The sequence below is a fragment of the Trachurus trachurus genome, assembly GCF_905171665.1.
Source record: "Trachurus trachurus genome assembly, chromosome: 5".
Classification (NCBI taxonomy): Eukaryota; Metazoa; Chordata; class Actinopteri; order Carangiformes; family Carangidae; genus Trachurus; species Trachurus trachurus.
The window spans coordinates 19,227,227-19,241,078 of record NC_139896.1 but is presented as its reverse complement, the minus strand read 5'-3'; the positions used below and the strand labels follow the sequence as shown (position 1 = coordinate 19,241,078).

General features: G+C 41.9%; 1 protein-coding gene across 1 annotated transcript; it reads left to right on the top strand.

Moving 5' to 3' along the window:
- The first annotated feature begins 90 nt into the window (after positions 1-90).
- ahcy (adenosylhomocysteinase) lies at positions 91-11,522 on the top strand. The gene is made up of 11 exons (XM_083972524.1): positions 91-243; positions 3,101-3,291; positions 5,998-6,073; positions 6,670-6,822; positions 7,401-7,513; positions 7,687-7,894; positions 8,579-8,666; positions 8,817-8,934; positions 9,075-9,197; positions 9,372-9,443; positions 10,315-11,522. The coding sequence occupies exons 1-11, from the start codon at positions 216-218 to the stop codon at positions 10,444-10,446; spliced, it is 1,302 nt and encodes a 433-aa protein (XP_083828650.1). The 5' UTR covers positions 91-215; the 3' UTR covers positions 10,447-11,522.
- Positions 11,523-13,852: the final 2,330 nt, after the last annotated feature.

The window sequence follows — 13,852 nt, the reverse complement described above, 5'->3', positions numbered from 1 at the left end:
ACGCTCAGCCAATCACAAGTGTCCTGCGCGGGGCGGGATCTCCCTCGACCAATCAGAATCCGGAGTGGGTCCAGGTACGTCGTGTAAACTCGTCTCTGACGATAAAAACCGAGCCGTCATGAATCAGTCCCTCCCTCTCTGCGACTCTCCGTCTGCCAGGCTGCTGCAGCACTTCAACTGCCCGGAACACAACAACACAACACAAGAAAACAACCATGTCTGACAAACTCACCTTCAAAGTTGGTCAGTGTCGTTGTTTATCTCTTTTATCTCTGCTCATGAGTCAAGCTCCGGCAGCGGTTTGTTAGCTAGCATGCCGTTAAGTTGTATTTTTTTTTTTTTTTGCTACTGTGTGTAAGTGTGCGGAAACGGCTCGACCTAGCAGCGAGGTTTAGCCTGAAAACGTCACTGTGCATGACGCTTAAATTCTCAGATACTTAATACAAACTTGTTATTATTTACTCCGTTTATATCTTTAGCCCTCCCCCCGGTTTGGTTGTTGCTAACGTGCTAGCATGTGGTTAATTGTTAGCTGTTGGAGCTGTAGCGGCGTGGTGAGCGATACGGTTCGTCACAAATGTCATTTTACCCACTAACCGACAAAGTCCCGTCCTTCGTACTTTGTTTGGCGCAAACTTTAATTCAAATGTTTCAATGAACCGACATGTAACAGTCGCGCTTGAGCCAAGCATGGGCTACACTCTGTGCAGCGCTGAAACCCAAACTCTTCTGGTTTTTGTAGTTTATTAGCGGAGTTGGCGGCCTCACATCTTTATGGCCGGGTCTGTGCTTGCGAACTACAGTTCCCGTGATGCCTTGCGCCGCACCGCCAGTTTCTGCATGAGTGACAGGAGCAGGCAGGTTATTGAACTGCTGCCTATATAACTTACACGCAGTAGTAGCAGCACTGAATGCACGTGGTGTGCAGCGGGGTTTTAGAGCTGAATGCATTTGATTAAAAGTAATGAAAATTCAAAAAGATGACATTTTGAATTCCTCCAGTTTCTTTTGTTGTAAACATACTATACTTGAAACAGCTGCTGTAACGTGTTTGCATTGAAATGATTAAAAAAAAAAAAAAGCTGCAAAATTTATAGCACCCGGTTGAGTGTGTCGAAAGATGTGCAGAATAGTTAATTCAGGTATCATTCACAAGCATAACCACAGTTGTAACCATTTGCCACTAAATGTGACAGTTGTTTGCAGCTGTCACTGCTGCTGTGGACATGCTCAGCAGCTGGTTCAGAGGCACAAATTGCACAACTGCCAACAGATAGCTTTCGGGCAAAGTTTGCCTCAACTGGATATATGCAGTCAAGTATTTAGAGTTCATCACAGTGACTGTGTCTGTCAAGTACTGACATGTTACCTTATGCCGTACAACTAGTTCAATACAAGCAGAAAGTGTGTCCGACAATTTTGATCCTCTCAGCTTTAATGATCAAACTTTATATTAAAAAGCATTTCACTAGTGCCAAGAGTTTATCTTGGTCATAAGTGCACACGTGCCAGTCCATATTGGTGGATAACTGCGTTTCAGAAATTAATAACTTGTGGGTTTAAGGTGGCTTTAAATTGGCTTTTACCCCCACTTCCTGCCACTTGTTGGCCTGCTCACGTACTTACAGGAGGCCTACACATATGTTTTACTCTTCGAGTCTCATCTAAAGAAATAGGGAGTTGCAGTTTAGTTTCTACTCTGAACTCAGTGAGAAATAAATCCTCTTTCTGGCTGGTCAGTCGGCCCAGTGCTGGTTCAGACCAGCTGAGGTGTGTTTGAACAGAGCGCAGCCACTGGTGGTAGTGGTGGAGAGAGAAGGGGGTGGGAAGGTGAGGGGTGTACTTTGTGACCTTATCCTGCATCCTGAGGTTTATCATCAGTTCACTTCTGTCAAATCACAATGTTTCTTCTTTCACAGCCAGATTTGTGGTTTGAAATGGCTCGAAGATATGTTCAACATGTATAATGATATTAGTTCTTATCTGTTGGTCTCCCCTGGGGAAGCTGGTTGGCAGTTAGATGCTTGGGTACAGTGTTGTGTGATCTGATTGAAAAGCCTGACTGTGCTCCAGCTCCGACACATGGAGGATTCAGATAAAGGACTGTGATTTAGAGCAGCAGATGCAGAGCTGTGGCTCTTTGCTCTTCCTGTTGGGTTAAATGTGGCTCCAACTGGAGATTATGATCCCGGTGTTCACCCTACAGCGCTGCCTGTGCTCCTCTGCCTCTGCTGTCTCTGTTCACCCTCCCCCACCTGACTGTGACTGACAGGCTTTTTGTGGTCACTGTAATAACTCAGGTTTGGTGCTGTATGATGCAATTCGAAGGGAGAACCAGGGTGATTTCTTTTTCCTTTGCTCTTTGGAGCAATTTGTCGCTTTTACTTTCAGAAGGAAGTGATCAGCAGCTTGTTTTTGGAGAACACTTTGCACAAAGCTTTAGAGAAGATCAACTGACCTGAAGCCAAGGAATCGCAGTACATACATTGTCCTGTAGCTTTGCACATATTTAAATCACTAAGTCACGCTTTGATGCATCTTAATAAGCTACTCACTTTAGAGATGAAAGGAAGAGAAGAACATACAGTGAAAATAACTCCACTGTGTGTAATAGGCCACTCAGTCACGTTAGACAATAAGTGTTTTACATGTATTCATTTATTTGACATGCATTGGGAAAACATTTGCAATCCTTACAGGATTTCTATAGTTACACAATTGCCTTTCTCCAAAAACAAATCACTGTTCACTGCAAAAAAGTTTCCTGCAGCAGATATTGTTGTTACATGGTTTTGATATTGCAGCATGCATTAAACATGCTGTGATTCTGAAGTATAGTGTGAAATAAAATGCATGTCATTGTTTAATTGACTTCATTGCTGAACATCATTGGAGCCCACTGCAAGAATTCAGTCATTTTGCATGAGAAAAACATTTTAAACATTGATCCACCTGCCTTCTTAGTAGTAATGCATGCACCAAGTTGCAATCCTGTGAGCTCATACAGCCACTGTTGTTATATGTAGGTTCAATAAAGTCCATAAACCTTAATATTCACATGTTTGAACAATGTTCTCAACGTCCTGTTTCTCTCTCCCAGCTGACATCTCCCTGGCCGAATGGGGACGTAAGGCCATCGATATCGCAGAGAATGAGATGCCCGGTCTGATGAAGATGAGGGAGATGTACGGTCAGTCCAAGCCTCTGAAGGGCGCCCGCATCGCTGGCTGCCTCCACATGACCCTGCAGACGGCCGTGCTCATCGAGACCCTCATTGCCCTCGGTGCCGAGGTAACACTCGCAAGTTGCTGTTGGACCTTTTTCACCCAGACAAAATCAACCAATTGTAAAAGTTTGCTGCTGTGACAGGAAGTATGGTAGCTGTGACTGCAGGAGGATGCTTGCAACGTGTAACTAACAGACTTTTTAAATAGACTTTATTTTTATCACTCTTTTCTCCCGTCCATGAAGTAACTAGTTTGAGTAGAGTGTGTCTTATACAGTAGTGGAACAGGACTTTGTTTGGACTGGGATGTAGTTAACGTCTCGTGGTTGTTCATTGTTGAGTTCAGTCAAATTTTTCTAGGAGATGCAGGCCTGTGGTTTGTTTTAGTTAATCTTTGTCCTCATTTGACTTCTTTTTGAATAGTGGTGTTTTTGTGAATAATAGATCAGGAGATTGATTAAAATATGTTAAATCAAACTAGATGTGGAGGCCCATGTGAACAGTTTTGAATCCTCTTTGAACACAGCTAGTAAGTATTAACAGTATCTTGCAGGAAAAACTGAGGGTGGCCTTTGAATTCATAGTTTTTGGACCTTGTTGGCTCCTCTTAAATCAGTTCTTACAGAAGCAGCAGCTCCAAATTCCCCAAATCTCCTCCACCGCCAGACACAGCAGCCCATTCACGATTCCTTTAAGCCTTCAGCTGTGACTCTGAGCGTCTTTGTTACTGACATTCGGTTTAGCTTCTGGAGGCATCTCAGCTGGATGTCCACTTCAGGGAGAGTAGCCTGTGCACTAAGCTATCTCCATTTGTTGACGGTCAGTGTGACGGCGCTAAAACTGAACTTTGTGGTGTCTTGTGTCTCTCTCTAACCCACACCCTTTAATCTGGTTTAACTGACTAACTCCACGACTAGTATCTCCTGAATGCAGTTGGCTCCAGAGGTCCTCACTGTTACATCTGCACTGTTACATCTGTACTATCAATGTTTTAACACAAATCATTGTGTTGTGATTGTTCAAAGAGACTGTTGGTTCATTACAGTAACTAGGGCTGTGCAGTTACTCAGATTAAGATTTTAGTTTCCAGTGATTAAATGCAAGATCAAATGATAATTTAGCTCCACTCTGTGTCACATGTTTCATCCCCCAACAGCAACTGGGCATTACTGGTTCTCCTTGTGGCAATGACGAAATCTGGAAAATTGATCTCTTGGAGAGATGTTCTTGTGCACATTAATTTACTCTACTAAAAAAAGTTTTATGTAAGGAGTGGACAGATCCAGATCCAGTGAAAAGCCTGTCATGTACAGATGGAGAAACTAATAGGTTTCGACTGACTGGCTCTTGTTGCACTAGGTGTGTTTTATTTGCTGTAGCCTGGAGCAACACTGAGCAAACTACATTATACAACATTATCCAATGTGAGTTGCAAAGTAATTATCTGCTTTTTCTGGGAATTTTCTTTAATCCAATCGGAATTGGACGTATGAGGGGGAAAAAAAAAAAGTTGTAGTAAAATCTTGACAATACCAATGCCTCTACACACAAGAATCATCGTCATCTTGAGCAGTTGACCAGTCTATATAAAGTCAGCAGAGACCACGTCCTGCTTGGCTGTGATCTCATGGTCAGATATCTGAAACTTTTATTGCAACTGGAAAAACTACATAAAAACACAATTATCTTTGTTTTAAGTTTGTTTGTTTTTTTTAAAGAAAGAAAATAATTGCAAAGGTTCACCAGTTTTTTTTTTAATTGATGAATATGACTTTTTTTTAGATAGAGCCTGTCTGTAGTTCACCATTCTGAGCAAAATGAAGTAGGACAAGTTATTGATCTACTTTACTCTCTCCCTCTGTCCCTCTGTCTCAAGGCTGTTGTGTCTATCATGTTGGTTTTGTCTATCTGGCATGAACTGGTCTGGTCCTGTAGCCTGAGAACCAACAAGCTGCTCTGACGGCCTGGGCTGACTTCTCTTTGTGGAGGAGAAACTTTTAAAATCAACCTTTAGCTGCCTAAATTTCAGATTGTGGAACTTGACTTAAAAAAATAACTAAATACAGCAAAAGTGCAACAATATGCACAACACTTACAATGAAGGAGGTTGTTTTGTCTTGTGAGGAATCTTGTTCATGCAGTTGAAGCTAGTAGCTACAGTAGAGTTTGTTTGACGGATGGGAGCACTGTGTATTGAGACGTGATCCAGTTTATTACATCTGAAGTCGGAGCTGTTCTCTGGTTTTACAGGAGATCTTCACTCTTGGTGTTGTGATATACCCTGTTATTTTTTATTTTTTTTAAATAGTGTCCCCCAGGGGAAGTTTCTGAGCTGACAATTTCCTAAGTTGGAACGTGTATCTCTCGATAAGAGATGGTGACCTCATGCCCCTTGAGGCGTTGCAGCTCAACTGTTGAGTGTTGCAGCTGTGTCATAAGGTGGCAGAGAGAGAGACCGGTGGTGGTCTGCACTGAGACTTTACAACACATAAAGTGATTATCACCACCCACAGCTCAGTACATGTAGCTGTGAGGGTGTAATTAGTAAAACACATGTGATGGCCACACCCTTCAAACTAAACTATGGTGATGATGAAAACCAACCTTTGATCATCTTTCATACTGACTTTCATTTTGGGGGGGTTTTGGATTCAAAATAAAAGAACGGCCCTTTAACTCTGAGATGATCTAATGTTGAGTCAATAATTCATGGTCATTTTCAGCTGTGTGCATCTTCCTCTTCCATCTGACACCCTTGTCCTCCTCCTCAGGTCCAGTGGTCCAGCTGTAACATCTTCTCCACTCAAGATCACGCTGCTTCTGCCATCGCCAAGGCTGGCATCCCAGGTAACCAAGTGTATGATTGATTGATTCAATTTATTGTCATTATACATGTTAAGAACAACAAGGCAATGAAATGCAAATTAATCTAACCAGAGTGCATACACAGTATAATAACTAGCATACATACAATAAGTGCAAGAGATGATATATACATTCGGGCTGTCAATCGATTAAAAAAAATTAACAAATTAATCACACAATTTTCTGTAATTAATCGCAATTAATTTATCAACAAATAAACTGCATTTGTCCTCTTACGACTTGTGCTTGTAACAAAAATGTATTCATGTATAATCATCAAATTAGTGTAGAATAAACACAAAGTATATTCAAATTCAAAGACTATTTTAATGGCTTTCTTTAAACTTTAAACACAGTTTCTCTCCTGTGAAGTAGGCATTTGGCACATAAAAGGCACCTTGACTAACGTGTTAACTTTGACAGCACTAATGTACATATAATATAAATGTCTTTTTCTGGTATGATGGCTTCATACCTGTTTGAACCCTCCACACAGCAGAACAGGAGGCAACTGCTTGGCTGAAAGACTTTGCATTTGCTAAATAAATAAATAAACCTGTTGTGTGTCTGTCATGCAGTGTATGCATGGAAAGGTGAGACAGATGAGGAGTACGTGTGGTGCATCGAACAGACTATCTACTTCAAAGATGGTCAGCCACTCAACATGATCCTTGACGATGGAGGAGATCTGACCAACCTGGTCCACCAGAAATACCCCAAACTGCTGTCAGGTGTGTGTGTGACTTTTTTTTTAGATGTCGGACCCCTCGAGCCCCGCGTGGGAGCAAAATATGCTGGTGCTTTTAGTCAAGCCACCTCACGTCTGTGTGTAACTGTCTTGGCTACATTAACATTTTAAGTTAGGAGAAAGTTGGAGTAGCATTTACTGCTTCTCTGCTGTATTCCCGTTTCTGTCTTTGTTTTTATGATCAATTCTTCTCTGCATTTCTTTTGCCAGTGACCCTATATTCAACATCTTATTGGCTCATTCTTTTTAAATATTAATTAAAAAAAAAAAGATCATTCACTTCCAGTTTAATTATACACTATTTTTTATTTATTTAATGTGCAGTCATATTGGTAACATCCTGCCCCTTGAGGCGTTGCAGCTCAACTGTGAGTGTTGTAGCTGTGTCAAAAGGTGGCAGAGAGACACTGGTGGTGGTCTGCACTGAGACTCTATTACACCCAGAGCACTTGGAGTGATTATCACCACCCACAGCTCAATACAACATGTAGCTTTATTTACCAGCATGAAACGCAGCATGTAACTATGTATGAAACTTGTTTCTCTCTGATGTGTTTTCAGGTATCCGTGGAGTCTCAGAGGAGACCACGACAGGTGTCCACAACCTGTACAAGATGATGAAGAAGGGCGACCTGAAGATCCCCGCCATCAATGTCAATGACTCCGTCACCAAGGTAACCATCTTCTTCATCTGCACTCCCCTTCATCAGCCTAGCAAAATATCAGGAGCGTCGCTGCAGTAAAACACTATCAATGCAAATTAGGACCGGTCTTTCTCCCTGTTGTGTTTCTGCCTCACATAATCATAATCATCAAAATAATCATTTCTCCCGTCTCCCTCCTGCAGAGTAAATTTGACAACTTGTACGGCTGCAGGGAGAGTCTGATCGACGGCATCAAGCGCGCCACCGACGTCATGATCGCTGGGAAAGTTGCTGTGGTGGCCGGTTACGGTGATGTGGGCAAGGGCTGTGTCCAGGCTCTGCGTGGGTTCGGAGCTCGTGTCATTGTCACTGAGATCGACCCCATCAACGCCCTGCAGGCCGCCATGGAGGGTGAGTGACGACAACAACAGACAAACCAAGTCAGAGTCTCAGACCCCACCACTGTTTTCACATGTTGTTGTGTTGCAGCCTCAAGATAAAAGTATTTCATACACTTGTTGCAGCTGTGTGTTTGGGCCTTTTTCCCTATTCACGTGTCCAAACATTTGCCTGCCACTGTTAGTATTCAGTATGCTGGCCAACAGAGCAAATGCACTGCAGCAACCCCAAAACACTGCCATTAGGAGAAACAAGCTGCAAATTCAGAGAAGGTGTGGGTCTGTTGGGGTGCTTCCTTTTTAATGTAATTTAGATGGAGGTAGAAATCTGCAGCGTGAGCAAGGACAAAATAAGTAAAGTATAGTTTTTAGATAAAAACACAGGATTCACTCTTCAAAATATCAGTTACTGTATTCTAAATTATAAGGTACATTATGTTGCAAGAATTGATATGTTATGACAAAGAATGGAGAGAAGTTAGATTATGAAGATTAAACAAAAGTCCTTAACTATGATTACAAAAAACAGAAATGTGTAAGGATAGGTGCTACTGCTACTACTATGATGGTAATTTACAGTATAAAAATACACAAAGTACAATATATTGTGCAAATGCACAGTTTTTAAAAGGTGTAGTGACTACTCGATGAGTCATGGTGCTCTGTATTTAACTCGGCCATCTCTGTGGCTCTGCAGGTTATGAGGTCACCACCATGGATGAGGCCTCCAAGGAAGGAAACATCTTTGTCACCACCACCGGCTGTGAGGACATCATCCTTGGACAGTAAGTTCAGCCCAGTTTCCTGTATTTCTGATGGATATAATGGATAATATATCCATTATATAATATAATGGATGGAGTTATTCTTGTTCAGTGTTTTATCGATCTATGTGTATACAGTATACTATAGAGTGTGTGTGTGTTATCCTCCAGTCATTTTGAGAACATGAAGGATGACGCCATCGTCTGTAACATTGGACACTTTGACTGTGAGATCGACATGAGCTGGCTCACTAAAAATGCTGCAGAGAAGATCAACATCAAGCCTCAGGTATGAAAAATAAATTAGTTTGATTATTTTATTTTACTTCACAGTACAGTCACCTTGCAAAAAGTTCAAATGCCTTTTAGGAAATAACTTAAAATTTGGTGAAAATAAATAGACGTGGTCTCTGTAATGCTCTTCCTCAGGTTGATCGCTACCGTATGAAGAGCGGCCGTCACATCATTATCCTGGCTGAGGGCAGGCTGGTGAACCTGGGCTGTGCCATGGGACATCCATCATTTGTCATGAGCAACTCCTTCACCAATCAGGTATGTTGACCCAGAGGAGGGGAAACATGGCTGTGTTCATGCAGCAAACAGATGATCTCTTGCTTCATCGTGTCTTTCAATGTGAACAATGTGGTGGTTTTGGATCATGGGCTACAAAACATTCAGATCCCAGACCAGTTCGGCCAGCCTCAGTTAACAGTTTCTGTCTTGCAGGTGCTGGCTCAGATCGAGTTGTGGACAAACACCTCCAAATACCCTCTGGGAGTCTACTTCCTGCCCAAGAAGGTCAGAATCCACCACGAAAAAACACACTTTTTGTTCTTACGACAAAAACCTGTGCTGGACAGGAATACAAAAACAACTGTCAGAAAATGTTAACTCACACAACTTCCTTTATTTGAGTTTGAAGACATTGCATACTGCAGACATTTGCAGAGTCCATTAGTTTAGACTTAAATAACTTTTAAGTCTGATTTCATTACTATAAACCTGTGAGAAAGCTGCATTGAAAGTTCTAAATGAGACTGAATGTAGATGTGTAGTGTGATTATAAAGCAGGTCTAGGTTCTATATTAAAGTTGTGGAAGTATCAAAGCCTCAGTCTTCAGAGAAATGCAGACATCATATATTCAGAAACTGAACCGTAAAATGAAGATTCAAACTTTGTCTTGTTCAACTGCCTCCACCCACCCGAACCCACAATCCAACATTTGCGGGATTTGGCTTTGGTTTCTCTGGTTATTTCTTATTTTATTGGATCACTCGGAGAAGACGGCCAATTAGAAGAGAGGCTCAAAACCTCCTATCCTGCGATTGGCTTAGTGACCTGTTACTAGAGCTTCAGGGAGAAGCCTGCGAAATTAGATGTTTAATTACACTGGTTTGGTTTCTGGCTCTTAAACCCACAAATATACAGTATATTCTTGTGGATCAGCATTTCAAATAACACAGAAAAAGAAGATAATAATATAGGGCATATATAGAAAAATAACTTTTAACAATGTTAATGGAAAGTGTTTTAAACAGTTTATTGGACAAAACAACATCGAGAAATAAAATCAATAAAAGTGAGATGAAGAGAAAAGCGTCGGTGCCAATATTGGTATTAAAAAAAAAAATCCAACTTTAATGTAACTGTCTTGTTTTGTGTTCTCAGCTGGACGAGCAGGTGGCTGCTGCCCACTTGGACAAACTGGGAGTGAAGCTGACCAAGTTGTCAGACAAGCAGGCCAAGTACCTGGGCCTGCCTACAGAGGGGCCCTTCAAACCGGACCACTACCGCTACTAAGCCCCCGAGCCCAGCTGGGGTAAAGGTGTAGAAGACAGAGGAGGACGAGGTGTGGTTGGAACGGTGTCGGCTTTATTGGATTAGGAGGCTTCTCCAGGTTTCAGTCCTGGTGCCAGTTTGGTTTTGGCCAAATATCAACATTTCAGGGACAGAGACAGTTTGAGTTTTCCTCTTGAATGACCTTCATTGCAAATGCTAAAAAAGTGTTTCATCAATAGGCTTGAACCTGCGTTGTGTTCAGATTTTACTGATCCTCCAATCAGCTGTTGAATCGCTCATCAGGTAGAAATGGGAGTAGACGTTAAACAGCATCAAAGCTTCGATCAGTAGTTTGATGTGTGAAAACATGGTTTCCTTCTCTGTTCAGACATCATCAATTCAAAGCAGCAGTCAACTGAAACTGTAGTCTGTCTCATCACCTGATTTACCTCTGACACCTTCAGCTCTCGTCCGTCTCTCCTCTTCCTCATCCACACTCTCCTTAAACATAATATGTTAGTCTGGCAAAGAGACTTCCTCTTGTTCATGTCATTCCCTCCATTAATGGAATTAAAACCTTTTTCTATCTGACCTCTTCTCTTCGTCTTGTAGCGTGTCCAGTAGAGATGGTTTCTCTTGTGCACCCAGATATGTCGAGGCAGGCGGTTTAGTGTACAGTGGCCTTATTCCATTAACACTGCCCTTTGCTAGCACTTACTACAAACTGTACTTGAACTGAGTCTGGAAGACGCCGCTGCCAAAGGAACCACCAAAGCTCATCATGTTTCTGCCTGATTCATAACTAGTCTTACTCTGTTGCCTCATTTTCTTCCTTTTTTTATTGTAATTTTTATTTGATTTGACTTCAAGGGCCAAAACATGTGCAACAGCCCCTGCACCCCACCCCACCCCACCCCTCTTATCATTTCTCACTGTAGTCAATCAGGTTCTTCTGACGCTGGTGTAAACAGACCTGAGGTGGAGTCACAGTGATGGTCGTGGTGACAGCCTAAAGTTTAGAGTTCAACTTGCCTGTAAACGAAGAAGTGATGTTAAAACACATTTTAAGTGATGACAAATAAAAAATGTTGACTCTGGTTTGTGTCTTGTGTGGTGATATGCACGTGATGAAAACATACTGACTCGGTTGTCCAGAGGTTTGCTAGTTTGAGCCCAGCCTCCACATTAGTCTGAGGAAGCAGACAACCTACAATATTGTGATATATGGACTTTCCTCTTTTCTCCAGAGAGCAGGATGAGGATTTGAGTGTTGCCCTTTCACTGATAAATGCACACAACCCCCGCCCTGACAGTCTTTTTTTGGTTACATCATAAACTTAAAAGTTTTAACCTGTGGACTCGCCTGCAACATGTAGTTTTGCTGCTACACATGTATATTAAAAAAAAAAAAACGGAACAAAAAAACCCAGTAGAAATGTTAATACCAGACAAGATGCTGATTCCAATGTTCACTTCATCTTTGTTGCATCTCACTGAGAGTGTGAAATTAAGTTTTTGTGTGAACATTCACATCACATTACAGTAGCCTACAGGACGTGAAACCCCTCGACTCTGAGATGGTCTTCTGGAGAGGAAGCTATTGTGTTTGGCCTCTCATACCAGACCAGTGGTCAGCAGTATTGTCTGATAAGATCGTCTACCATGCTAGCCCTGAAGGCATCAATCAGAGCTTCAATTTTACTGTAAAAAAATCAAGTGAGCTAACAAAACCAAGACCAGATGTCGGAGCAGCAGATCTGATACAGGTAGAAGCACAGTAAACCATCTTAGGTCCTCTCAGCTCATTGGATTAAAGCTCAGATCAGAGGGAAGATTAAAAACAGTTTCCAGACAGTGAAAGAGGCTCAATCCACATGATCCAGTAAGACCAATAGTGCCTCATTTTACTGGGAGAGCACATGGGCACAAATCTTTTAACTAGCGAACACAAAAGAAACTGAATTTACAAAGCTGTGTGCCTGCAATGTTCCCCTCATAAATCACAATCAAGTCTTTCAACCATAAATGGTCAATACAAAGCACCTAATGAGTGCTGATGCATAGAAATGACCGAGTTGATCAATGGTTCTCTGCAATGAACCGTGCCAACAAGTGATATGAAATCAAAGAAGAGGAACTTCTCTGACACATCGATCAAGGTGAAGGTCAAGAGAGATATTTTAACAGTGGAGTCACCCAACAAGAGAAGATAGGACAAGTGACAGGCTGTTGCTACTTCTGTCCTTGCGGTGAGTGCAATGGAAATACAGAGGACAATGCCTAAATGAGAAAATGGTCTGAGAACACCACTCAAGGATCACTGGATACTTTTACCTTGTTTTACACTTTTCACTTTAATGATTCCACTACCAATTGAGCTTTCTTTAATAACTGAATTCAGATAATAGTAATGTGTGTGAACTGCAAACGGGCCTGAAGTTAACTTTTTTGGCCACCAGCCAGGTTTTTTTTACCAGCCAAAATGTTTGGTGCCTAAAATAAAGGTGAACGACTCGGAAAATGCATAAGAATGGTTCTTGAACTTGTACAGAATACACATACGTATAAACCGTCTTTGCTTTTATCCTTCAAGTAGTTCAACAAGAGAACTGTTGTTCTCATTCACTTCCAGGCTGTTTCCACCCAGTCTATGGTTTCCACACATACCGGTGTTATTTCTTGCGTCAAAACACACACACACACACACACAAAAACAAACAAACATGAAAAACCAAAATTGAAATAGGTTGAAAAGAAATAGGGGTTTGGTGATCTTATTAACAATTTTAAAACACATCAGTCCTGCTGCCGACCAGACCATGTCCTTGCGGATGAATGGCAATGCCAGATGTTGTGAAGACATGGCTTCCCTAGGAGAGAATGCATCCTTGCAACTACTCTTGGAGTCTACGTGGAGGCTGTCTTCCTCTCCCACATCCAAACACACTAGTGAGACACACACACTGTCCTACTGCTGGAATCAGTAACCAAACCAAATGTAGGCTACGTTAATCCACCACAACAAATGTAGTATTTCCTCCTGTGTGAGTGACTAAGACATACACAGTATCCAGATGTTTCAGATTGGTATATGACAATAAAATGAGTGAGGGATGTTTTCACAGATTTACTTGACAGGGAGAAGTCAGATCATCTGAGGGGTACTGAGGAAAACTGACACCTCACAGATATCTGAACTTTCAGACTAGAAAGACAGAACATCTGACCAATAGGCATTGTTATTTATTGGTTTGAGACTTCAGTAGCTATTGGTGATCAGTGGTGAAACAGTTAGCCTACACTCCTCTAGACCAGTGGTTCTCAACTGGTGGGTCGGGACCCAAAAGTGGGTCGCGGACCCGTTCTGGATGGGTCGCGGACCCGTTCTGGATGGGTCGCGGACAGCTGGTCAAAAAAGTAAATAATA

What these genes read in the sequence shown, in the direction of transcription:
- ahcy (XM_083972524.1), top strand. Translation starts at nt 216, where the DNA reads ATGTCTGACAAACTCACCTTCAAAGTTG. An exon ending in CCTGCAGGCCGCCATGGAGG is followed by an intron (nt 7,895 to 8,578) that starts GTGAGTGACGAC and finishes GTGGCTCTGCAG; the next exon opens with GTTATGAGGTCACCACCATG. An exon ending in AGATCAACATCAAGCCTCAG is followed by an intron (nt 8,935 to 9,074) that starts GTATGAAAAATA and finishes GCTCTTCCTCAG; the next exon opens with GTTGATCGCTACCGTATGAA.